The following is a 27039-nucleotide window of genomic DNA, read 5'->3' on the forward strand; positions in this document are numbered from 1 at the left end:
TAATTATATAGGTACAAAATACCCCATGAAGAGGATATGAAGGCACCAAGGTCCCTATTGATCAATTACACATTAAAAAAATGAAGCTTCCAAAGCTATGCTCCAAATCAAATGTAATCCTTCAAGAAGACAGAATGATGTTATGCAGTACAGATGTTTCCCTGGGAAGAATACCAGGCAGCTGTTGGCATGGAGGAGAAAACAGATACCTAGACACAGATGAAAAAAACCCCAGAAGCCTTAATGCCCTTTAACTGATCTCACTTTCAGAGAGGGTACCACAGTTGCTTCTCTAATTTAGCCCAGCATATTAATAGTTTTTTTTAGAATTCTTCAGTCTGGTTCCCAAAATACTTTATGAGGACTTGGTCTAATATAATAGTGAAGAAGACAGCAGTTTATTGCTATGAACCCAATCTTGCACTTAGTAACGTAAGCTTCAGAATCCCCTCCGAGTTCAGTATGAAGGGGATTTAGGCAAAAAACCACCAAAAATATGACATGAATTTGGTTTAGCTGTCTTTTCAGAATGCTGCTTTGTTCCCCCAGAAAAAGGAAATCCAGGTTGGCCCCTGCTAAGAGGGCAGACACAGCTACTGCACAATAGTCAATACTCTGTAATGGACAGATCATCTGTTCCTCTTGGACTCAGTGGTAAATTTCCAGTGGCATCACCAGGCCCAATGTCTGTCCAAATGCCTCCATGGGGGAAGATAAAAGAATTAGAGTTTGTGAGATGGCTAAAGGTGGAACATGGACACAAATCAAGCCATTTGTCCAGAAATAAAAGATTATTGTAACATTCCCTCTGAAGTATGTTCCTTTCTTACAAGAAGCATAAAGAGTGCAGTGAGCCAATGTCATGATGTGGTTATAGCTAGAGAGGGACAGACTGCTCAGAGAGAAACTCACTGCACCTCTTGCTTTGGTACCTGGGCTAAGGAAGCCCATACTCCATGTTCGTCACCTGCTGTAACTAAATTCAATGCCATATTCAGAGGCTTACCTGTAAATCTCTGGGTTTTTCTAGCTTAAATATTATGACTTATCTGCAAAGTTAATTGGCTAAACTTTGTGCCTATGTATATATTAAACTGTTTTATATTTAAACAGTAAGAATGAAAATTTTTTAAAGTGCCTTTGCAATTATATTGTACAGTACTAGACTAAAATCAGTTTTACTGTTTAAAATAATAGGTGTTGGTGTTTCATTTCCTTCCTTCTAAAAATATCTGGGTAATATTACTTATTCATGCCTTGAAATCAAGTAAATGAAACACAAATATATATAAATTATCATGATTAACCAAGGATATCAGAGAGGACAATAAATGAATATGAGCATACTCTCTACACAAAGCCTAAGTCCACCAGAATTTAGTATTTTAGTTGCTGCTAATAACAACTTACCTGTGGTGTAGTCAGGTTCCAAGAATGAGGCTTAGCTCAGTACCTGGGAGCAGCTGCTGCCACACAATGTTTGTGTGGCACATAGTTACAGTTTTGTGCATATGTTGTTCATGCTATGTTACACATCTAATTTAAAGCACTTTGAATCAAGTGGGTTAATTATTTGCTTTTCTATTACGAAGAGGGACCAATACAAAACAGGGTAAGTGCCTTTGGCAGAGGTCAGTGGCAGAACTGGAAATAAAGTACACATCTCCAACTTTTAGAACCTTTCCATTAAAATTGCTTTTATCAAAAGGTGATTCCACTAATGTCAATCAAATAAAGTTTCAGTAAACTTTTGTGAGAGAAGAATCAAGCCTCAGGCTCATAATCTAAAAACTAGATTATTCTCCCTACCTGTTTTACTATAGTACAAGCACTTGATGGAATGACTTTTGGGACTTTGGTTTTTTTTAATAGCTTGTGATTAGAACTGAAACATGAATGTCCATATTTTCCTTCTAAGAAGCAGCTCCTCTGGAACCATTCTTACCAGAGCTGCACAGGGTGAGACCCCTCATCTTCTCCTGCTCTGCTCACATAAGACAACTGCAGTCCTTCAGAGCCTGTTACATTGCTCAGTTTCAGTTTTGTTTGTCAGAGCCTTAAACCATTGATTGCTGACATGATGGATCTCAGCACTGCAGAGGAGCCAACACAGCACATTACACACTCAGTGTATACAATATTTATGAAAATTCTAATGTAAGGATCCTTGAGTATGCAATACTGTTAGTGAACCTCAAGATAGTTCTTAAAAAGTGGTTCTACTGAAGGCACCCTTTTTCAAGGTTAAGATGCCTGGAGAAAATAATTGTAATTTTAGACTAAGAGCAGTGCTCAGGAAAGTGATAGACAACAGTGTTCATTGATCACAGTGAGCACCATGCATAATTTTGCTGAAGTTGACAGGTTTCATTTATTTGATTTTAGTCAGGCCTGATCCTGGAAGTTTCCATTCATTTGAACCAATGTTAAGTTTTACCTGTGCTACATGCAGCTTTTTACAAGTACCTCATACAAATCAGTGAACTAGTTTTATTCTGAAACTGGGATAGACCATTTTATATGTATTATGGATCATCCCCATGTATTCTAAATACTACGAGTAACAGTGTGATCCCATGGGATACAGAGCATGGGAAATCCTCACACTTGATGTCAATTTGGACTGACCTAATTTACTCCAAGACAACAGACATGAATTGTCAGTGCAGGGCCTTTCTGTAGCACTATCCCACATTGTAACACCTTGAACATTAGGGCAGAAATACAAATATTTGTTGTTTTAACATATTTCTGAAATTGAAGTGACTTCTTTTGCTTTGCTTTAAAATTGCCATTTCAGAGCACACTGCACCAGGGTGAAAGGCACAGGCAAACTTTACTTCTGATTTCTACTTTCCCAGCCTACATTTACAGCAAAATTGCAAACTGTTGGACAGGTGCTTACCAAGAAACTGTGGCATGCCTTTATCCAACACCATAAACACTACTGCTGCAGCACTAACATGTACAGCAGAAGTGGAAGTGATTCCCATCCTATCTGCAATTCAGCCACACAGTAATGATGCTCATTCCCAGTGAAATGCAAAAAATTAAAGAGGGTTTGAAGTTACGCAGCAACTCTGTACATGAGAATGCATAGGAAAAGAGGCCAAGCACAACAGTGCAATTCCTTTGAAGCTCTTCTGCTTTTTTGAGTTAATTAAAAGTTGGCTGGGTGGTTTTCCTCCCCCTGTTTTCCTGAGTGTCTCATCTTCAGCCTATATGGCAGGTGTTCTGGAGCAAGTCTCAGCAGCACCCACTGGATACCCTTACTTCCTTGCATTTGCAAGTATAACTTAATCTCCTTTCAACAGTGATAGCAGATAGGAAAGACTGACTTGGGCAGATACCAGGACAACTAAAATTACCAGACATTATGTAAACAACAGGAACTGACCATCAGTAACCTCAGCTAAAACAAAATTACATAAATGTATATATACTTTCTGAGTATTTAGACTAATTTTTACAAGTGAAGGAGTTTCTGTCAAGCCAGCAGATTGTATTTTTTAATAAAGGGCTGAATTAAGCCTGTTCTAAGACCACAGTATGTGTCTAGAGCTGTCTCATAGGCCTGCCCTGTGTCCTGTGCCCTAGTTTCTAACTACTGTGGGGTCACATCACCTCTCCTCATCCTCCCTCTTCCTAACCAGTGCTGAGGAGGGCAGAGCCACGGGCAGGATCCTGGTGCTGCTCTTCCCTTTTGTTGAGGGAGAGTAGGTTTGATAAGCACTTTAAGCAGAGGTCTGAGACCATATTGAACTGGTGGAGAGTAGAAAGAGTAGATACTACTGCATTAGCTCTACTCCCAACAGGTTTAGTTTTCTTCAGCAACTAAAAGTGCTGAAAAATTATAGTTTTAAAATTTGAGATGCTACTGTATCTCTGACTCCAGGAACCTAGAGCCTCCAGTGCATACACTTAAGCTGGACATGTTTGGTAAGAAGGAATGCAGGCCCTCCTCGGCAGAGTTGTTGTGCTCCAGGGGCAGCACAGAGGAAGCCCCTGAGACACGTGTTTGGGTGCTTGAGGCCTTACATTGGAACAGCAGTAGACTTAACCAGTGAAAATAAGAATTAACCTGTATCCTTTCAATCATGTTAAATACTATGTTTCTTGCTTCCTATGAAGTGAAAAAGTGTTTCCTGGTAATTTTACAATGTAAACACTATCTTGCAATTAAAATATTAATATATAAACAGATACTTGGTTATACAGCATAAACACACATGATGGCAGATCCTGCTGTTATCCTGCAATTCCCTAGGATCAATTTACACAGGAAACACAGAGCTGTGTTTCATCATGAAGAAAGAGTTTTTATATACCAGAAAGAAAAACTAAGCCACTGTAATGAAAGTCTTGATGTTGAGGTTGTGTTTTATGAGGTATCACTACTGTAACATGAACTGGTAATATAACTACCAGGTGTCTGAATACCGCAACATTTTGAGTAAACAACAGAGAAATAATTTTCTCATTAGTACCCTTTGATATGTTTGCTATATAACTTAAGTCATATGACAGAGGTTGATACATACTTCAAAGTGCACATACATTATATTTGGTTACCTCCACTAAATGGCAGGCTTGATATTAGCTACATGTAAAAATGGTCTTTCTTTCTATTTCTTTCTAGATTCTTTCTAGATTAACTTAACTAGGTGAAAAATCAAGACTATTTAAAATTGGTTACAAAATTACCTTTAGCAATCCTCTTGTGTGTTTTGCTGTGTGTACACGACTAAGTTCTTCCACCACTGTCATTGGGAAATCTGTAAATACAGAAAGAGGAGTGAGCCATATTATGCCATGGAGACTTTAGAAGAAAAATTGTATTCTTCAAGTACTCCCTTATTCAAATATGTGAATAGAAACATTGTGTAATGTGTACTCAGGAAGCACTGTATTGATTTCAGTAGGTGTCATGCAGCACTGTAAGTAATCATGCACTAAAATAAACTTATTTTTGGAGATGACATCTTCAAACTTGCTTTCTGATATGTCAGGAATCACTTTGCTATGAGTGCAGTTGATGTTTCAAGTGAAAATAATAGTCTATACAAAAGTCTGGTGAAGAACAGAAATAAACAGAATTCCAAACTCTGTCTGTGACCCATACAGAAAAACACAAAGAGAAAAATTTTAAAGACAGACAAATGATGTGCAACATGTCTACACTATAGTTATATTTGACACAGTAATAATCCTCTCTCAGGAATGATAGCTCACTCTGTAACATGAGTCAAATAAATGTTGTTTGTAATTTAGTGCACAGTAAGTTACTGCTGAGAAAGTAAATAGGAGGCAAAAAGGATCATGCCAAGCTAAACATGAGGTTAATTAATTCCTTGAGTTATTTGGCAGTTTCTTGGTTTTGTGGTTTTATAAAATACACTGAACTAAACCCAGGACAGAAGCTGAGAAGAAAAAGTGGATCTACCTATTATTATTATCATTATTATTGTTATTGTTATTATTATTTACACAAAGATGAACACAGACACAATGAAATGTAGGCACAAGCACTGACTATCTTCATCCCATTGCAAAACCCCTGCAAACTGGATGATGGTGTAGCTTCTAAGTAGATCACAGAACAGAGGCAGATGGATTAACTGGGATTTCAGGCAATACGAATTCATACAGCTGGGCTATGTTTGATAATTTAACAGAAATGTTTCTTGTTGAGTTACTGCTCTGTCATGGTTTTTCCTGTTTCTGTGTAGTTATCCCTATGACCAGCTTTTCCCCACCTTTACCAGTGCCACTTCAACAGAAGATGCATCAGACATCTCAAGTAAACTACTGGAATACAAAACTGCAAGATCTGCTAATTTTCTTAGATTTCTGTGCTCTGTAGCTCTTAAGAAACACTTTTTTCTTCCCCACTTATTTTAGACCATTTGTTATGCTTTTGAGCTTGCTTTGTCTGAGAGTTTGGTAAAGACCTCTCATGAATTAATAAAACTACATGCAGTGGTTTTTTGTCTGAGAAAAGTATGAACCAATGCATTCTTTGGCTAAAATAAACTGCTGTCATCTGTGACATGCATAATGTAACATAGGCCAGAGCAAAAGCTATGCAGTTCATGTGGTTATTTTCTGATTCCCTTAAGGTCAATGGAATTCTGTGAAAGATAAAAGTATAGCATATTTTATACAAATATACACATGCATACATATATATATATATACAGACATATATATATTTTGCTCATTTGGGTAGAGGAAATAACATTTCAATAATTATGTGTCTATAAATGCCTTGTAAGATCTTTAAGTTGTAGCATCAGAAGGATCAAAAATATGATGCAGTTGCAGTATGAGGAGAATAATGCTTTCCTCATGTTAAAAAAGGGTTCTCTTAATTTGTGCATCACTGTATGAGAATGTTAGGTGTGCCAGAATGTTTCTTGGGAAAAGCTCAGTATCCATGAAACAAGAACTAAGGGAAAATGAGGTTCAGAGTCTTTTGTGTGGGATGCATGAACTGAGCAATAGAGTATCTTGGAGGTGTAATTGTTTTATTTTTAATTTTTGGTAACTAGGGTCAGTGAGACTCCGGGGAGGCAAGAATGAGTTTGAAGGTACAGTGGAGGTTTATTTGAATGGAATCTGGGGAACAATCTGTGGGAACCATTGGGACAATAATGACGCGACAGTTGTATGTCGACAGCTTGCACTTGGGTAAGTTTCAGTTTGAGTAAAAACCAGTCAAATAATTTTCATGATTTTTCAGTATAAAGGACAATCTACTTTGTAAATCCTGAGAGCTTTTTGTGTTTGATGATTGCTTTTTCTGTTTGATGATTGCTTTTTCTGTTTGAAAGTGTTTGAATGCTGAAGTTGTTCTGCTCAGAATACTTTGCTGGCTTCATCTGCATTACCCTTCAAAGAGGAAACGAGTATTTCCTCAGAAAGCTGAAGATAGGCTCTGGATAGGAGCAGACTATGCAAATGCTTTGTTTTCAAAGTGAAATGTGTGAACAGGGCAGCAAGCTTCGACAAACTCCTCTACTGGACAAATGGAAGATGTCCACATGTACAGAATTACATGGTCCAGTCCTGATCTCACACATCTGAGATTAACCAAGTCAATTAACACCTCCAGTGAGGTTACTGAATCTATAACAATGTAAATGTGGCCAGGATTAGACTCTACATGGGCTCCTAATTCTCAGGGGCAAGGGGTTATCCTAGTAATCACCCATAGTAGTATGCCAAATAACACCTGGAACTCATCCTACGTTTTTGGCATATGACAACACTTTAGAGCTACAGCCATACTGGACAGGTTGAAAATCCCTGTACTGTCCTTGCTGACCACTACTTCCCACTGCTGCCAGAATGGAGTTAATCGACAGCACCCTTTAGCATAATTTGGCTGCCTTTATTGCCTTTCTAATATTTCTTTCACTCACATACCAAAGCATTGGTTTTGCTTGCTACAAGCAGTAAGAGGCTTTTATAGCAGACTTGCACCATGACATTCCTAATGATTAATCCACTTTTTAAGACTGCTAGCCAGAACTAAATCTAAGCTGGTTTATAATGTTCAATACTAATCTGGACGCACCATGCCAACTTATAAAAATATAAGGATTAGATGCAATAAAAGTTCAGCCATCTGGAGGCTGTGATTTTGTTTATGATTTCAGCTGTCTACGTGCAGTAGTTCCTTCTCTGTTTCATGTAAGTCCTATCTGCTTTCCATACCCTGAACATTTCAGCTGAACGAGACCGCTGTTAGCAAATATAGTTCAGCAATACAGGTGAATGGTTTTGTCTTTTCAGTAGAAATAGCTCAAAGCTGAACCCAGGCCAAAAAAATCCCCAAGCAAACAGTGGCTAAAAGTTTGAACTATCTTGAATGTTTTGCAGAAATTTGGATCTCTGTACCACCAGGTGAACTTATGAGGTATTACTAGTGCTTTTCAGGTGCTCCATCTATCTGTTCCTTTGATATCACCCTACTTGGGCTTTGTTTTAACTTCAGTGCTTTGCAAGGAATAGAAGGTGGCTCTATAAGTGTTGCTGTAGATTCAGCATGAGAAGGAAAAGAGAGCTGTTTATAAAATGTTCTGGGTGGATGGGAATGGCTGAATAGAGAAAAATGGATGGGGGCCTGATCTAATGGTGTGTGAGGTGGTTGCACAACCCCATCATCACAGTCACAATACAAGGCATTTATGGGCTGAGCATGCTATGTCTTCATGGAGTAAAGGACAGAATAAGGGAGAAAGATCTGGTGGCATTACCCCTCCTGGAACTGTAACTGCAGTGGGCTGGTACTGTAGATTCACCTATGGACTGTGGACTCTGTGTTGATTTTTGTAGTTAAGAACTGGGAGAGCAGGAATGTAGCTGGCTCTGCAGCAACAGTCATTGTACTAAAATATCCCACAACAAAACAGTGAGAACTGGGTCACATCTGTTAGTTTTCTTTGTGCAGAAGACAATGCTGAACTGTATGAAAATGTGATGAATTTACACCACTGAAGAAAGCCCTTTCTCTCCTCCTCTGAGATTTATATATGAGAAAATGTTTCCACTTCCCTTCCTCCCACTCTGATACCCTACCCTGATTATTTTTACAGGGAAAAAGGTACAGCAAAACACATACCCTTTTCTGCATTAGGCCTTATTCCTGTTTTCTGGAGTGAAGTGCGTTGTCGTGGTGATGAAGAAAATATACTGTTATGTGAAAAAGACACCTGGCAAGATGGGACATGTCCTCAAAAAATGGCAGCTGCTGTCACATGTAGCTCCACCCTGGGTAAAAAAATACATATGTTTTTCTCAAGCCCTTGCTTTATTTAAGTAGAAGTTGTAATAATTACAATAATTAAAATAGAAAAAGTGTTAAGATTTCTTGGAACAGATTATACAGATTGAATAATTGCATCATTAGCTGCTGCCTCGAGGAGGGCTGGGCTGGCAGTGCTGGGAAGATGGCAATGCCAATCTCTTCAGCTGAAACCACAACGTGTAGCTGCAGCCAGTTCTGTGCTGCCTTTCTTATCCTACTTATGGTTTTATCCAAAGAAGGTGGGTGCATTTTTGTCCTATAGCTTTATTAATAATGAGCACTATTTTCATAAATGGCTTTTAAAAGAAAATTTTGGTCTTAGAAAACTACTGAGTAGAGGGAAGGGAGAATCTTTTCAAACTAAGAGACTAATTAAAGAATGAAAACAAAAGAGTTTTGCCAAAAGAAACTGAAAATAATAAATGTTTTTTACATTTTTCAGGTTCTATTGCAACTAGCCTTTTAAAGAATTTACAATCCCCCCTTATTTCATATCAATGACACACTAGTAAGAAATTGGAGAAATGCTTTCAGTATTGCTGTTTTGGGGTTTTTTAATAACCAAGAATTAAATAGTAGCATTAATTGGTTGGAAAGTTATACAAGTATTACTCAAATTTAAATCATTTGGATGTTTAAAACTTTAAAATAACCTTGTTCACATTACAGCAATTATGGGGTTTTATATGGTGTTAAACTGTTTCCATTATTATAGATTTATTTAGTAGTGATGCTTTCAAGACAGTTTCTTGGTACACCAGAAGAGAGCTACTGATTTTAAGACTGGAAGCAAGCAGGGAACAATACTTGCACAATTCAACTGAGACTCCACAGTCAAAGAGATTTCACTGCTCTGACTGAATTTGCTAATGGAATGAGAAAACCCAGGAATTTTTATTTCTGTGTCCTTCACATAATCTTTATCCCTTACTTCAGATTTTATCCAATTTTGCTCTTACTTGTAGAAAAGTAGCTCTACTGACTGATTCAGTATTTGGCCTTACGGCACTAAGTGTCTGTGAATGCTGTGACACTTAGGTAATTCAAGATCAATATGGTTACTTGTATGTGTAAGATTTTTCAGCTAGTGAGAGTGGAACATAAGGGAACTCACTTTACTTTCAGGTTTTCCATCTAAGTGGAAAAAAGAAAATGTGGTTCTTGAGTGATGTCAGAGAAACCATTAAGCCATCTTCCTCCTTCTTTACTACCAGGATGATATTTTAGGACCTGAATGACCTGTTCTATATCCTGTGTTTGCTCCCAGGCCCTGTATTCACTCCGATCCGGCTGGCCGGTGGGAGCAATGCCCACGAAGGAAGAGTGGAAGTCTACCATAGTGGCCAGTGGGGCACAGTGTGTGATGACCAGTGGGATGACGCAGATGCTGAAGTTGTCTGTCGGCAGCTTGGCTTTGGGTTTGTTTTTCTATATGTTTGTTATTCCAGCAGCAAAGCAGGAGAGTTATCAGACCCTCAGCTGAAGCTAGGAGAAGTGTAATTGTCAAAAAAATGCTCCTTTAGAATAATACTGATAGTTTGGAGCAGTAACTAAATTTATTTATAGAAGATTCAGGTACAGTGACATTAATTTCAATTCCCTGGAACCAGTTTTCAGTGTCATATGATAGGGCCTATTTTGTCTGTTTGGCCAGACAGATAAAGAATGTCTCCAAATAAATGTTGACTTTGTATGAAAACTCACTACAATTCCTGTAAAGTTTAAATCCAAACCTGTAGTGAAGAAAATAAATTCTTGATTGTTTAAATCCTTACGATCCATTTTACTGTAGAGTCTGACAGCCTCCTGGCTTTGGCACAAGAACTCTACTTTGTCAGGAAGGATATGTTTTTTGGTATGCTTGTGAGAATGTCTCTACATTTGTTTAAATCATGCATCTCTGAAGATTGTCAGTTTGCATACACTGAGCTAGAGATCTGTTTGAAGTTTTGACAGTTAAGCTTGTCAGTGGTTTTGTCTGAACTAAGCATGGTCCAGAATACAACTACAGCAGCAGAACTGGATTTTCTTGATTCACTTTCTTAACATCCAGGGGGGATTTTGATACCCCACAGAAGATAAGTATTGGTATTTGCAGAAAAATGCTGCAGAGGTGGGAGAATAAGAGGAAAACTGCTGGACCAGAGAGGAAGGAGATGAGGAAAACTGGGATGGAAGAACCAATAGGGTTGAAGAGGGAAAGAACTAGGAGCAAGAAGCAGAGAAGATGCTGGGTTATACCCCATGCAGGTGAAGGGGATTATTTCTGAGACAGACTGGATGAGAACTAAGCAGGTAAATGCAGAGGAGACTAGAACAGAAATTGCCTGCTGGGTCTACAGTGAAGTGAAAGAAGTGGTATTGAAGGTAGAAAGTTCTGTGACATTAATGGGTGATTCCCAGAATGTATTTGTTTAGCCCAGAAAGATGAGAACTGTGAACTAGTTAAAAATATTGTAGATCTCCTGCTGAGCCAATATAGGAACCCATATGCTCCTCTGACATCAGTTTTTTTTTTCCCCAGCTTATTTTATGTTGTCTTTCTATATTGCTGCACATTTTCAATTGGGAATACCTAATGGAAAGTCTATCTTCCTGCAGCCTTTTCTTGCTTTTGGCTTGGGCTGCTATTAATAGGTTTGGGGAGTTATCACGCCCTGCTTTGCATTTCTGTATACTAATGACAAGTGTAATGCTCTTAGCCTGCCTCCTTCTTGATGACACTAAAACTTTTTATTACTTATATTTAATCATCACAAAGTGCAGTGCTGTGATGCTTCTAATTTGATTTGTTTTTCTGAGTAAATCAATTGTATTGAGACAGTGCTAAACCTACTAAGTCTTTTTGAAATATGTCTAGAGAGTTACAGAATTTCTCAAGTAAGCAAGATGTTACAACAAACATGCTAATTAATTTGAAGTGAAATGAACTTACCAACAGTGGCAGTAGACCAGTTCTGAAGAACTAAAAATAATCCAAATTTGCATACTCTTAATCCATCTGGAAACATGCCAGAAACTGTAAAACTAAAGCTTCTCAGTAAGTAGGTTCCCATACCCCTTTAACTTTTCTGTAGCACTCCTGTAATACTCCAGAATATGAATCTACCATGAATAGGTGGAGAATAACGGTATCATCTTTTATTATTTGTTTTCCTAAATAATTTTTGCTTGACACAAATTCCCCTGGTTATAACGTTGGGATGTGTTGTCTCTGCCTAACTCCAGAGACTCTTACTGGAATATGGTATAAAATGTAAAAGCATTCAGAGCAGTCCATCATTATATCTTTGATTTCAGCCAGCTGCTTAATGAATAAAGATTTTTTCCTTAATATTTTTCTATACATTTATCAGACACACTGGAAAAACAATATTGTTCTTTTAGTTAATTTAAACTAATGCTTTAGACAGGTAAATTATTACAATCCAAAATTTAGACATTTCAATCTTGCCATTTCAAACTAGAGCAAATAGAGGAACAGAGAAAACATTGAGTGGAAAGAAACCAAACCATGGCTAACATTTATGTATGAAAGACATGATGTTTTAAATAGAATTGAAAAAATCCTGACAGATGATAAAGGTTTAAACACTGCATAATTTCTTTAATTCTAAACCAATGGAGTGTTTCAAATGAACATAGTATTTTGTGCTCAAAATCCGTTCTGCTGACAAAGAATATACCCCAAACAAGGCTAGTTGTTGATCTGCTTCCTGTTCTTATTTCTATTGCTGATGGGTGATAATGACACTTGTCAAGTCACTTAAGATCTCTTTGATGTGGTTTTCACAGGACTAAATAGGGAACAATCACATTTACCTGGGTATTTGATTAATGTGCTTTGAGGACAACAGGTGAAAGTCACTTTAGAAATATATATTGGATTATTTTTACTACATATAGATATTAAATGAGTATTAAAATTAGAATCCTCATACCCAAGCTGTTCATCTGTAATCTTTCCTAGGAAAGTTAAAAGTCAAAGGCACAGGAAAGGAAAATCTCCAGCATGCTTCCTTCTGACTGGGTGCTCCTTGCATTTCCACAGGGGTGTTGCCAGGGCATGGAGCCAAGCTTACTTTGGAGAAGGCTCTGGCCCCGTGCTGCTGGATGAAGTACAGTGCACGGGAAATGAACTCTCGATAGAACAGTGCCCAAAAAGCTCCTGGCGAGAACACAACTGTGGCCACAAAGAAGATGCTGGTGTTTCCTGCACACCTCTCACAGGTACTCCAGTCATCAATCATCACAGGAAAAAATGGAACAAAGGCAGAGTTCCCAGCTCTGGAAAAAACTTCTAAAGTTTGCAGAGGCACAAACCCAGATGGATGCAGTAAAGGCAATGTTACTGATTTTGCTTTAGAACAACAATGAGACCTAAGAAACACTGATCCTTGTTTTTGTTTTCCCTTGTTCCGGGCACAGAGGGTGCACTGCGGCTCACAGGTGGGAAGGGCAGTCACGAGGGCCGCCTGGAGGTCTATCACGCAGGGCAGTGGGGCACGGTCTGTGATGACGGCTGGACGGAGCTGAACACGCAGGTGGTTTGCTGGCAGCTGGGATTTAAGTAAGATTACTGGATACTGGATATCTGACTCAGTGACTTGAGCATGATGACGAACAGTTACATGAACCCTACATGGACCCTATTTTAAGAATCTGCTTTTTAATATTAGCTGAGTGCTTCAAAGAAACAACCAAGTTAAAATCCATTAAAGCCTGCTTTCCTCAGTTTCACAGAGGTATTTAGGCCTTAGTTTAGGTAGGAAAACCTTCAATAAGCCTGATTTAGCAGCCTTTATTCACCAAGTTCCTTCCAATTCTCTTTTTTGCTGAGATCAATGCAGGTGCTATAGAGAAGAATTGATTTTGATTTCTATTTCCCCTATAAAAGCTTGCTTCTTCTAAATCTTTGCTTGTTGCACAGTCATTAATGACAGGTATTTTCAAAGAGTAATTCTTTCTGCACTACCTCAGAAAATCCCACAGCCTGGCCTTGGAACAGTTATGTATTGAATGCATTTTAGAAAAATCCCATTTGTTTTATGCATTCAGTCTTCCCTACTTTTCCTACTGATCTCTGGCTACAAAGATACACTCTCAGTAGATGACTGCTGTCTTGCCTTCAAACTGTAACAGCTGACATTCAAAAAAGGATTTTGTCTCAGACTGTGACATTTAAATGTATACAGAATACTAAGAACATGCTTAAAGCCTCAGAGACATTGAGCCAGCCATATGCTTGGTTGAAGAGCAGCCTTAATCAAAGGCATTACATTCTTAAGTTTGCACTAATGTAACAGTAATTCCTTAAAAAAAAAAAATACTGAAGAGGCAGCATATGGTGCTCTCATTGAATTTAATGTTAACTGAACGTGCTTACTGAGAATACTGGAGAAATCTTTATTTCCTCAGGAATATCAGTTTCTTTTCTCATGCTTAAGCAACATGTGTCCTCTGATCACTGTGGACCAAAACATACCTCTGTGTTGTGCAGGTATGGGAAAAGTGCAGGTATGGAAAAAGAGAGCCACTCAGAAGGAAGCTCTGGGCCCATCTGGCTGGATGATGTGATCTGCTCTGGGAAGGAGACAAACCTTCTGCAGTGCTCCTGGCGGGAGTGGGGGAAGCATGACTGCAACCATCAGGAGGATGTCAGACTCATCTGCCACCCAGAAAATGACAGCCACAAGCGCACACTTGGTAAGGAAGCTCTTTGCTGAAGTCACAGTATGAGTATTGCTGTGGATACAGATCCAACCAAAGGACAGGATACTTAAGGATTCTCAATATCCTGGTATTTGTCAGATGGGTGCAAGGAAAGCACAGGAAGGGGAAAAACCCTTAACTTTTCTCCTGAAGATCACAGGAAGTAATCAAGTTTTGTTTAGAATGTAAGCATCCAGAACATTAAAGCTCAACCCAGATTTGCACGGTAACAAAGTCACATTCTAGACATGCTCAGTCTCAGTCTCAGTCTCCATTAGATTTTGAACCTATTCAGTACTTCAGGATGAGGTACCTAATTTTACTTGGCACTTCTCAACCTCCAAGTAATGCCTGGTGTCAAATGCTGGAGACAGAACTCAGGAATACAAATCAATACTAATCCTCCTACGGCTTTGCATTCAGACAATACAAAACAAGGGATATGGAGAAGATGGGAAGTTCAGAGATAGCAAGAAGGAAGGGTGAGATGCATGAAATTATTTCTGTGTTACTACAGCCTATCATTTATATTGTGTCTGGGTCAATAGGCCCCACTCGCTGACCAGGACAGAATGATACTACACACCCAGATAAAAGAGTTAGTTCCAATGTCAAAGGCCTACAAACTTGTGTGAAAATAAAGAGAATAAAAAGACTGATAAGAAATTATAGAAAAATAACAATTACACAGTGATAAAAATATAAACAAAATAAAATAGAAACAACTATAAACAAATAAATGTCAAAGATTCCTAAATCCACATGCAGATAATTACAAAATAATTCTGTCTATGACATATGTGCAGTAGAAACTACAGGGGAACAATGGGTTGCACAGCAATTCTGAAAAAGTTTGTTTTACAATTTGCTACATGAAGTGTGTAGCTTGTCAGTATGTAGTAGTTTAGAAAATTTCTGCCAATGTTGTCTAGCTTACTCAAGAATGTTTCAGTTGAATTTGAAATTGGTATTATATGCCTGTTTCCTTGAAATCACAGTCTGAAGGTTTATCCCACAAACTACAACATGGTTTTACTACACAGTGTTGCTACTTGTTATATCATTCAGCACTTCCACATGTACTTTTTGAGTCTCTCTCTCTTTACAGGCTTATTCAATATAGCTCTCTCAACATCCAATGACTGTTTTGTGTTGCAGTACATATATCAAATCCTATTTGTTAGAAAGAATTTTCCCAAAAATAACAAGAATTCAATCCATGACTGCTGTCTTTCCAGATGCAAACCATCTGTGCCACTTTGCTCAAATTCCTATAAAATATCTCTGCTGAAGGAGTCTGATTCATTTAAATACATCCATATGGTTACATTCTCACATCCCTACTGCCAGAATGCTATATTAATTTTTTGGTCATAAATAAAGATATGTTTTCTAAACCACAAGATGATGAGATAACAATAAAATATTACTTAAACAATAAATAAATAACAATAAAATATTAATAGTATTCTGTGCCTCTATTTGGTTAATTGAATTACAATTCTCACCTAAGTTGTATTCTTCCAGAACATATCAGTTCAACAAGAAAATAAGACCGTTTATCTGACATTTCCTAGGAGATTTCTTCTTGGAAAGTGGACAAAGTGTTATTACTATTTACTTCTCAGCATTTGAAAAAGCTTTTTTTTCCCATAAGGATAAATTCAGTGGAAAACAAAAGAGAAAACAGATGATAGGACTTAAGGAAATACAGATAATACAGAGCACTAAAAAGGAGATAGGATATACTACAATAATGACATTTGTTCAGTAAGATCACGACAGCATAAGTAAACAGAATGCTGGTGAAGTTAATCAATGTAACTGTCCAGACAGTATGAACTCCAACATAAACAATATGCTTTAAATTACATTGGAAGCAAACATACTTGGATTTTATCTTCAAATATTTCCTCATTCATTTAATGACTTAGGGTTTAACTAGCCCTGACCAGATTCATGTTTGGTATACAGAAGTTATGCATACCCTAAACAAATCTGAATTAAATAGCAAGTGCAGCTATCCCAAAATACTGCTTTAAGAGTGCAATTAAGTAATCCCTCATCCTCACATATTTAGAAAATATTAGGAACAGGTTAGAAGAATGAGGAAGAGTCTTTTCCATTATTCTAAAAAGCAACTCTCATGAGTATATTAAAGATGATAAAGTATGCTATACAAAATGATTGAGAAGGTGAGTCTCCCTTGACCATTACAAAGAGGCCACACAAGAATTCATAACTGTTTTAAGGGTATTTGCATTGCTTGCGGGCTACAGAGGAATTTTAGAGTAAGTAAGAATTAAGTATGTACTTTGCCTAATGAGTCAAAACTTAACTAGAGGCTAAGCACTGCAGAAACCATGATCAACTAAGTCTGACTAGTCCACATAAGTGAAATTTCATATTAAGAATGTATGTGAATAAACAATCAATTTAAATTGCTAGAAAAATAATCTAGAATAACATGCTGCAGAACAATGTGCATAGTGATAATGAATAGCTGAAGTTCAACACAATGCTGTGGTATTTTTGCAGTGGTTAGGAGGAGCAAGAGCAACCAGTTTGAGAATAGATTTATAGACTGAGATACAGTTACATCCATCCATAAAGTTTCTGTAAGGAAAACCTGTCCAGCTTGTATGGGTATCGCATCAAAGGTATCTCAGGTGTTTTCTACCATTTGTATAGAATTGTGGTCAATTTCTGAATTATGTCACATATTGGCTTGGAATGAAGGAATCAGCTGAAGAGTAAAGTACAGTAGTATTTAGTATTTGTCTTGTAATTTGTACAAACTGCTTCATTTTGCCAGCCAGGATGAACATGACTACTTTAACCACTGATATTAGGCTTGTTGAATGTAAATATCAGTTGTACGAAATATAATGAAAATAAACAGAAGTACCAGTTCTTGCTTCTGTTGCTGTGAGCTGACAACAGTAATTTATTCCCAGGTCCTCCCATCAGGCTGATGGATGGTGAGAATAAGAAGGAAGGACGTGTGGAGATTTTTATCAATGGCCAGTGGGGCACAATTTGTGATGATGGATGGTCTGATAAGGATGCAGCTGTAGTCTGCCGACAGCTTGGCTACAAGTAAGAAAACTCATTAAGCTGTTTGTCAAGTTATGTTTTCTGTATCTAAAAATCTTAAGTTGCTGCAACCAAATACCACAAACGTGTCTAATAAGATAATGTATGTATTTTACTACTTGTCAGTTTGGGATTCTTGTAGGAAAATGTATTTCTACTATTTCTACGAAAAGTAGTAAGGCTGTGTCTTCAAAAAGAATGTTCATTAAGTAGCATAACTGGGAATGGGAATGTTAGTATTCAAAAGTGTGCCAGCCTGACTGGCCGCAGAAATGCAAGTTAGTGCAAGTTACTAAGTATTTTTCATTAGAAGTTAAATATTCCAAATTATTAAATCTATTAAATCAATACAAAATTTTAGTTTTCATATTAATTTCAAAAACAGGTCAGTGTCCACTGTCATGAGGCATGGATATGATGACTGCAGATTCAGATGCAGGCACACCAGCAACTGAATTCCTAATTTAATGGAGTTTTTCCTTCCTTTACTGATCTGGCTAGATCTGATGTAGCTCAAATATGTGATGAAACTGTTACACAAGGGATTATGGCTCTAGTCTGCATGACAGTAATTTCAATAAACTTAATTTAACACAGGGATAGACCTGACAGAACAAACCCGCCCTCCAATTAAAACCACTGCAATATATGTGTCACTTTTGAAAGAAATCACTTAATCAGGCTTATACCGCTCATCAGCATTTTTCTTCTGGATACCCAAGAGCAGCAAAAAGTTAGCTATAGGGCAAATATATAAATAGCAGTACTAATATAAGACTTGAAAAATACCCAGAATAGTAATGAAATACAACAGGAAATTAGTGAAATGTCTTCTCCAAGTGTATCTATAAAGAAACTTGAGCTGAAGAAATACATATAATATTAAGTGTTTGTTCTATCTAACAATGTGAAGTTTGTCCAATCAAATATCATCACATTATGTCTGAACACACAATATATACCTTGTAAAAACTCCCTGGTATTCATTTAGTAAAAGCCTATTTAAAAGCAGTACTACACTATAGCTTCAAAATGGCAAAACTTGACTTACAAGTCAATATATCACTCTTACAAATTACCTGACTTGTTAATTCTAGCATAGGTTTCCATCTATCTTAATCCACTCAATTTCCTCATTAACAATATCATTAATAATAATAATAATAATAATAATAATAATAATAATAATAGTACTGCATCTGAAAAGCTCAGCATTGTTATTGTGCATGGCCCTTGGTGTGGGAGAACTGAGAGGAAAAGACCTGAAACCACTTCTCTCCAGGGACAGATATGAACAGACAAAAAAGGCTGTTTCTTTGAGGGTCATCCAATAGCTGGCTTGGAAAGCAGCAATTAAGGGACGTGTTTGTTAGGGATGGACTAAAGCCAGTTGTAAGGGCACATTTCAGTGTGTAACAAATACATAGATGTAACATTTGTATCTTCAGAGATTTCCCAATTATATGAAATAATTTTATCTATTAAGCTGCACTCCTTGCTCAAGAACACCACAGTTGTTTCCTGAGATGTTCTTCAGTGGGGTTTGTTTTGGGTTGTCTGTTTTGCTGTTGGTTGGTTAGCTGGGTCTGAAAAGCTTTCATTCCCATTATCAGCAAACTGAGAGATTACTGATGCTCGGTAAGAGATAGTTTGCTTTCATACAAAGGTAAGAAGAAGGAGGTAGTGTCCTTATTAAGTAACTGATAAGATTCTGGAGCGAGAATTCTAAACTGCAATAAATACTTTTCTGGGGAAGGATAAGAATACTGTGGTTGGTGATTGACAACAAAGTAGTTTTCAATATCCTGAAGAACTTTAGAACAATGCCCTAAAGCAGAAACTTTGTTATTTGACAGAGATACCAAAAACAGGTAAGAATTTACAATGAGTGCCTGTACTATGTCACTGTGTTGTAACAACAAACATGAACACATGAGCTGCCCACAGGTATCAGAGAGTTGGACTTTTTTTTTTTTTTTGTCGTTATCTGTAATCAGAGTATCTGTCACAAAAGAAAAATATTTGGAGCAAGAGTCACACTGTTTGGGACTGACAAGTCAAATAATAGTAAACTCATTCGGCAGAGATTGTCCTATACTGGTTCCAAAGGCAATTAAGGCTTTGGATTATCTAGCAAATACCTCCTAACCATAGTTATTGAAAATAGGTATGGATAGTTGACCTTGTGGTATCGTCTCTCATGTAGTGTTTCATGAGCTTCTCTTTCCTGGCTTTTTATAATCTCTGTATTCTAACCCATGTTCCCTACTTGGAAATCCTGCCCACCTACCCTTCAGTACATAGTAAAAAAATCCACACAGGCAAAGCTATCCATGTGCAAAAGTTTCAAAAGGGAGGAAGCTCCTGTGTTACTTTCATGTTTCAGTTATATGGATGTGGCAATTGAGAGCTGGTTCAGTTTGAGCCAGCCACACTTCTACGGTGATGAAGCTTTGAAAATGGTTTGACAGATCAGGATTCCTCCCCAACAGACCAAACCCAGCTCAAGAAAGGATGTAAATTCTTCATGCCATTCTTACCTACCTTCCCCAACACTGCAGGTATTAAAGAGGTACAAAAAGAGCTGTAACAGGAGAGAAATACTTTCTTGCCTAATACATTTTCATAGTCAAATTCTCTTTCTCTGCTCCAGCATTTCATCACATCTGCAGTTAGAGTTCTCTATGCACAGAAGCAGTACTTTAACAAGATACAATTATAGAATATCCTTTAAAAGGGTAATCTGTATTTTAATTTTATGGAATTCCATATATTTATATCCCAGTAAAATGTCAGTAAATTGCTCTTAACCAATAGGTAAACTTATAGTTCAGGCACATTTAGAGGTGTCTGTGGCTTTCTGCCACATTTCTCTGTATAGCTAGTTGGGTGATCTCTCACTCATTCCTTCTGCCTCTTAAACCATATACAACAAAACATCTATTTATATATTAAGATGATTACTATAAGTAATTAACAGTAATACTCTATCATAGGAACTGTCAAATGAGATGCTTAAATGCTACACAAGCACCAAGTACTGGGTCTGTCCCAAGAACAGGGGAATGCAGACACTGAACTGGTCTCCAGTGACGTGACATTTTTAGACCTCAAATATGAGGTGCCCTGTACAAGATAACATGATAATAAAATATTTTAATAACTACTAACAACTGGTAGGTCTGTACATCATCGCTCCTACTGCACCACAAGTATACTGTATTTAACTGGTCCATCTTTCTGAGGGAATCAGACCTGAACAAACTATTTTTAGCTCTCACAGATGCTGACTTTATATGAGGATTAAAGAGATTATGAAAAAGCAGCTTTCACGTATTTTGTTTTATGGCAAAATGTAATGCTGATACAATGTAAAATACTTTGCACACTGCCTTCTAACCAGATACACAAAAAACATTAATGAAATATAGCAATTTTGTTTTATTCATTTCACAGTTTTATTTTTTCTACATACCAGAATTAGAGAGGTGGCGAGAAGGTGCTTGCTATCAAGTGAAACAGTAACAGGGTTTGGAATGAACCATCAATGTCTTTGACTGCTCACTTGGAAATTTGATTAAAATGTAGAAAAATGTCTCAAAATGTTCAATAATAAGAAAAAATATGCTGTGTTTGCAGAGGCCCAGCTAGAGCAAGGACAATGGCCTATTTTGGTGAGGGCAAAGGCCCGATCCACGTGGATAACATCAAGTGTACAGGAAATGAGAGGTCCTTGGCAGACTGCATTAAGCAGGACATTGGGATGCACAACTGCCGGCACAGTGAGGACGCAGGGGTCATCTGCGACCACCTAAGCAAGAAAGTTCCTGGGAACAGCAATAAAGGTGAGGCTGCTGTCATGAGGGGCGACCAACAGGTCCAGGTGAGCAAGTGTCACGGTAGGAAGAGACAGACTTAACAATCCCACCTCACAGAGGAAACAGTTTTATCAAAAACAATTATAGAACAAAAGGAGTGGGAATCCTCTCTGCTGACACTGTGTGAACTTATTCTTTGCAGATGCACAAAGGAAGCACCAAGACTACTCAATCTTTGTTGCTATGGTTTAAAGCAGACATGTTCATTAAGCTGCTTGAGGGACATGATGCAAAAACCTCAACAGCTCCTTTCAGCTTTTCAAGGTATAGGTTATCCTCAAATAAGGACTGAGACCTGTGTGGTTGGCCAAGCTCTGCTTCCACTTACAGGAAGTAAGGAAGAGCCCTATAAAATTCTACATGTGAGAAGCAAATGTGTAAATGACTGATCACAGTCAAAAGAACTCAGCTACAAAGCATTTCTAAGTCTTAAAAGAATTCACTGTATTTTCCTCAGTCAAAAGATCTCACTTATAAAGAATTTCTAAGTCTATTTTCCCAATCAAAATTTAACTGTTAAAAACTACCACGGAACACAGGATAACTTCAACGTTTAGATTTTTTTAAAGTTACCTCCATTGAACGTTGGCCACTTTTCATGTTGAGTTTAATGCTCTCTACATCTCCCTTTCTGGTTTAGATTCTCTTGCTTCTGTTTGTGGGCTGAGGTTGCTCCATCGTCGACAAAAGCGAATAATTGGTGGGAAAAATTCTTTACGGTAAATAATTGGTAAAGATAAATAATTTTGAATATAAAGCTTCTAAGACAAATATTTGCCACAACTGGTTTGCCAAATGTACAGTTTTATTGTAGGCTTGTTGTTTGCTTTTCTTTTGACTTGTCATGGTGTAGGACTAGAAATATACCCAAAGCAAATTTGGCAGGAAATGAAAAAGTATTAATTGATAAGTACTTGCAGCATTAGTTGAAAATCTGTAGATGCTTGAATGGGTTCAATTTTTAACTTACAAAATAGCTATTTTACTTTTATCAGATGATATCTTGATATCAGGATATGAGCTATAAAAACAGAACTATGAATGTAGTACAAGGTTTTAAATGCCACCTATACCAAAAAGAGAGGCCTGGGTATGATTCACTGCCTAAGACCTTATTTTCTTTCATAAAATAAGACTTGATGATGACTCAGCTAAAAAACTGGGAGGCACTGACTTTACTTTTTTAACAGTTCTGACTAAACACAAAAAAAATATTCACACTATCTTACAAAAGGCATTGTAAAAAATACACTAACAGCATCATTACATGGCACTGTGCAACCTGTTTCAAGGTACATGCACAGCACTGATCAATCCATTTCTAAGAAGACACTGCCCAAGTGGGAGAGCTTCAAAGAACAAGAGGTTAACAAGAGGTAGCCCAGAAAAATACTTTAATACAGCCAGATAAAGCAAAGTAGGATAACTTACCTTGATAAAGAGACAAATGAGATAACAGAGAATGCATAGCACAGGAAGAGACTGAGAATTCTTGCCTCAGAATATGAGTTCTAAGGACACTTGCTGAAATGCAATGCTGACAAATAATGTATTGCACAATTTAGTCAGAGCAAGGAAGCTGGTCTCACCATAATTCAGTACAGGGATGTTAGATGAAACAAAAAGGTGATAAAAATCCAACAGTGCATGCAGAAATGCTTCAAAAGCAAGAAAGGGAGCATATGTATGTATCAGAAAAGGACTCAATGTCACAAGAAGTCATTAAGACAAGGAACTTGAGGAAGTTTGAAAAGAACTGGATACTTACATATGTACCAGCAAATCCAAAGCTGCCTAAATCACCTCATTTTAGAAAAATATATGAAATCCTATCTTTTAGAATGAAGAAGTATCTAAACTGTTTTATTCTTTATGGGAAGTAAATTCCTCCACCTCACTTTAAAACATTTGGCACGGGTAACTGAGATGCTGGACTAGATGGCCCCTGGCAACTCTTGTTGTCCAGCACATGCCATTCAAGCTGACTACTCAGAAAACACTCAGACTACCTGTTGCTTACTCTTAGATGCTGCCATTGCTTACAGGTGCATCTCTCTCCCTTTCCCTTCTCTGACTCCTAATATATTGAACCAGCAAAAAAGAATACATCCTGTATTCACATGTATGCAAGTATGGCCAGATCTACAATAAAAAACAGATAACCACAGGCTGAAAACAGGTGCTCCTCTATTCTTGAGACTTCTACAGTTGCTTTATACCTCTTGTATTGCCACTTTCTCATGAAGACACGGATGGATGCTGGGTTCAGCTTTTTAAGAAATTCCCCTTTCCCCTCTCCAGTTGACAGGAAATTTCTGGTTTGTTGACTTGGACAGCATTTCGTGAGGAACCCACAGAATGTATTTTTGGATCAATGAATGCAACCTGAGAAGAGAAAATTCAAATAGCTGACTGTGGGAGGAAGCACTTAAGAGTGCTGGATTCCCAAATTCTCTGTGAAGTAATGCGGACCATTGTTAAATGGAATTCTGAACGTTGCCAGGATTTTAAATATTCACCACCCTTAATAAATATCAGATTTTTTAAGTAAGCTGTGTCAGTCAAAGAAAGCCAACAGGATGCACACTGCAGGTAACCTGAGCTCCCCACTGATGTATGCTGAACACCATGTGTCACTCCTGCAGGGGCGGCTGGCCGTGGCAGGTGGCACTGCGGCTGAAATCCTCTCATGGTGATGGGAGACTCCTGTGTGGTGCTACTCTCATCAGCAGCTGCTGGGTCCTCACTGCTGCACACTGCTTTAAAAGGTGGGTCTATCTTCAACAGTGCACTGTGTTTGAAACTGTTTTGCTGTTCTGGGCATATGCAAAACCATTACAGTTCAAGCCCATGGAAAACTGTTCCAAGAGTTGGCCTTTGGTTTTAAAAAACTACCAACTCAACTTCGCTTCCCTCAAACAAACAAAACACCCTAATGCATTGAAATTATTTGGGTGTTATCATTCATGTGATTTATATTCACCACTTCAGCATTTTAATGAAAAAATACAGACAACACTTTGGACATTTTAACTTCCTATTCCAAAAAAATTGCAGCTTATGACCTTGAAGATTATATTGAAGACAACTGAGCAGACACCAAACATAGGGACTGGAATATTTTAGATTAAATTTGGTAAGAACAAATCTTGACAGTAATAGTCCTTTTTACTGTGTCACAGCAGTGACTGTGATACAGACACAGTTGTACAGGATTCATTACTGAATTAAGTTACTGAAGTATAAAAGCATCAACTAGCACAATAAGGAAGCTAATCTTGTGATTAGTGGTTATTTCATTGGAATAGATTGGCAAAAAACCATATAGGAGCACTACAATTTTGATAGTATTTGGTAGAATTTGCTCAAGTGAGCTGCAAACATTTAAAATTTTGATTTTGAGCCTTTCCTTTTGCACACTAGCAACTAAAATGAAGAGTCAGACAGACTTTTACTCAAATACAGTGTGTATTACATCTGCTGTGCACCAGATGCACATCTTTTCTTGTGTCCTGAAATCACAAAGGCCTTTCCTTGGTAATATTTCAAGCTGAAATAGTCAAAGTTAGTAAAATTTTCTGCTATTTCAACTGATGCCCTAGGTGCATCTGTAGAACCGTGGAAGCTCTTTAGTTGTTTTCATCAAAATTCATAGACAATGGCTTCCTATTTCCCTGTTCATTATCTCTGTAGTGACTGCCAAGGATGTTACCTGAGGGTCTTGAGAAAGCCTTTGATAACAGGTTTGAAAACTGAATGTGGTGCCAAGGAGTGCCAATTTGAGGTACTCTGCTGAGCACCCACAGGATGGGGCAGCAGCATGGCTGGAGCAAAGCACACTGTGGTAATTCCAGATTGGTGCATCCACTCGAGGGGCTGTCACAGGCTACCCTGAAACTGTTACCCGTGGTCTCAGGGACCAAGGTATTGTTTTATCCCAGAAGTTATGTTTAAACTGCAATTAGACCTAAGCATACAGCTCCAACACCCTGTGGATGCACTATTGTTCACTGTAAATACGGGAAGCCTTTAGCTTTAAGCTGGCTTTGGACAGGCTGGGCTGAACTTCCAAATGATCTCAGAGTGATTTTCAGGGATAGGTTTCCAGGAGCTATCTATAGATCAAGTGCCTTCTTCACATATTTTCCACAGATGGACAAGAGAAAAGCCAGCATACCATTTCTCATATCCTGGAAATTTTAACACTGCTTAAGTAACCAATGTGGGCTCATCTATACTAGGAATAAAAATTAAGCATAATTTTATGCATGATTATTAGAATTGTTCATCAGTACTACAGTAGAATTATTGGTTTCTATACTTTGGCAGGTATGTTATTTAAGATAAAATATTTGAAGCTATTTTTTGTTTTATAACTCATTCTTTTCTTGAGTTATTCCAACAGCTATAGTGAAATTGGAAGGTCCATACACTTAAAAAAATAACTGGATAATTAGAAACATGAGGCATAGGAAAAACCCCTTAATGTATCCTGTATACAAGGTCATCTTTGGATGAAAGGATGTTTGTTCACAGCCTGCAGCTCTCTCTCCATAAAGCCTAGAAGTGAAATTTTGCTGACAGAATACTTGAATGATTAGACCAAAAAAGCTTTACAGGCAACCAGGAATTCAACTCACAATGAGAAGAAATATTCAGTGGTACAGTTATATATTGTGCAGAAAACTCTAATGTTTCTGCTTTGTCTGCTGCTCCTCAAGTAGGCTTTAACAAGCAATGGAGACCAAAAATTTGCTGGATGGTATAAAAAGAACAGGCACAGGTTGAAAGGTGCTGGGCCACTGTGGGTACTATTTTCTCCTAGCATATTAGAAATTTCCTGTTGAAGGCTATTAAGGAAAAGGAGAAATAAAAGAAAAACATTTCTGTTGGCTTAGCCATATTTTAAAATAAATACATACACCCAACAGTACTCCCTTGTTTACATTTTGCCTGGGAAGGACTGTGTGTAATACAAAAATCTCCAAAGACTTGCACAGAAGATTTTTATCTCAGTCACAGTAGCAATCTCTAATGTATTTACCATTTAGTCCACGATGTGAAAGAAACTGGAGTTCTATCAGATGCAAAACAAGCCTAAGATCTATAGGCCTCCTGTCAGTTTGACAATAGGTGCTTGTGATGCATAAATGCTTTTTCATCCTTAGTATAACTTCAGTCGATGTGACATGTTTTTAAGTTACCTAAGCCTCCAAAGTTCCTCACCCAACCCACAAAGCAGGCCTGAACACTGTTTTCACTCCAATAATTATTTGGAGCATCGCAATGATGTCAGTACTCAAGTTGTTGTTGCAATTACTGGCAGTTTGTGTTACCCTTTCTAAATAAATTTATAATACACACCTTGTACATTTGAAGCGCCAGTCATGGCAAATGGCCCTAAGAGAATTGCCTGTGAAAACATTCCAAAAGAGCATGGCACAACCTGAAACCTCAGAAGGTTTTTACATTCTTTAGGACACACTGAAATGTCAGTGTAAACATTTGAGAAAGCATTTTTGCTCTTTAAAAAAAATCTTT

General features: G+C 37.7%; 2 protein-coding genes across 3 annotated transcripts in view; one reads left to right on the forward strand and one right to left on the reverse strand.

Annotated features, from left to right (window-relative positions):
* METTL14 (methyltransferase 14, N6-adenosine-methyltransferase non-catalytic subunit) overlaps positions 1-4770 on the reverse strand; it is a 35911-nt gene extending 31141 nt beyond the window's left edge. For both annotated transcript variants that reach the window (XM_021554981.3, XM_031504676.2), the window contains exon 1: positions 4705-4770. The gene's annotated coding sequence lies outside the window, so the exon portion shown is untranslated. The remainder of the gene's footprint in view (positions 1-4704) is intronic.
* Positions 1-27039, forward strand: part of PRSS12 (serine protease 12) — a 33061-nt gene that overhangs the window by 1441 nt on the left and 4581 nt on the right. The window contains exons 2-11 of the mRNA XM_031504675.2: positions 6552-6690; positions 8601-8779; positions 10080-10230; positions 12864-13042; positions 13241-13382; positions 14313-14518; positions 17482-17623; positions 21260-21465; positions 22139-22217; positions 24144-24266. Of these exons, the coding sequence (XP_031360535.2) occupies positions 6552-6690; positions 8601-8779; positions 10080-10230; positions 12864-13042; positions 13241-13382; positions 14313-14518; positions 17482-17623; positions 21260-21465; positions 22139-22217; positions 24144-24266 (1546 nt within the window). The remainder of the gene's footprint in view (positions 1-6551; positions 6691-8600; positions 8780-10079; positions 10231-12863; positions 13043-13240; positions 13383-14312; positions 14519-17481; positions 17624-21259; positions 21466-22138; positions 22218-24143; positions 24267-27039) is intronic.

Source organism: Lonchura striata, chromosome 4, assembly GCF_046129695.1.
Source record: "Lonchura striata isolate bLonStr1 chromosome 4, bLonStr1.mat, whole genome shotgun sequence".
Taxonomy (NCBI): Eukaryota; Metazoa; Chordata; class Aves; order Passeriformes; family Estrildidae; genus Lonchura; species Lonchura striata.